The following is a 240-nucleotide window of genomic DNA, read 5'->3' on the forward strand; positions in this document are numbered from 1 at the left end:
GGGCCGGCACTGCATGGGGGTCCGAGCAGTGGGGAGGGGGACATGGGGCACGCCGGGGGGGACGCAGGCTTACGAGGCGTCCTCGACCCAGTCCTCGTTCTCCAGGATGGCCTCGATGTGGGGGTTGGTGATGACCACGTCGTCCAGCTCCAGCTCCGAGGGCTCGGACGGCGTCTCGGTGGTCCCCATCAGGTCCACGATGGGTCTGTCGGGGCCACGGGGGCATCCCTACGGACGGTC

At 70.0% G+C, this 240-nt stretch overlaps 1 protein-coding gene across 1 annotated transcript in view; it reads right to left on the reverse strand.

Annotated features, from left to right (window-relative positions):
• Positions 1-69: 69 nt before the first annotated feature.
• The window catches only part of TMEM98 (transmembrane protein 98), a 575-nt gene continuing 404 nt past the window's right edge, over positions 70-240 (reverse strand). Inside the window, exon 2 of the mRNA XM_010154804.1 lies at positions 70-212. Coding sequence (XP_010153106.1) covers positions 70-212 — 143 coding nt within the window. The remainder of the gene's footprint in view (positions 213-240) is intronic.

The sequence above is a fragment of the Eurypyga helias genome, unplaced genomic scaffold (assembly GCF_000690775.1).
Source record: "Eurypyga helias isolate BGI_N326 unplaced genomic scaffold, ASM69077v1 scaffold34760, whole genome shotgun sequence".
Classification (NCBI taxonomy): domain Eukaryota; kingdom Metazoa; phylum Chordata; class Aves; order Eurypygiformes; family Eurypygidae; genus Eurypyga; species Eurypyga helias.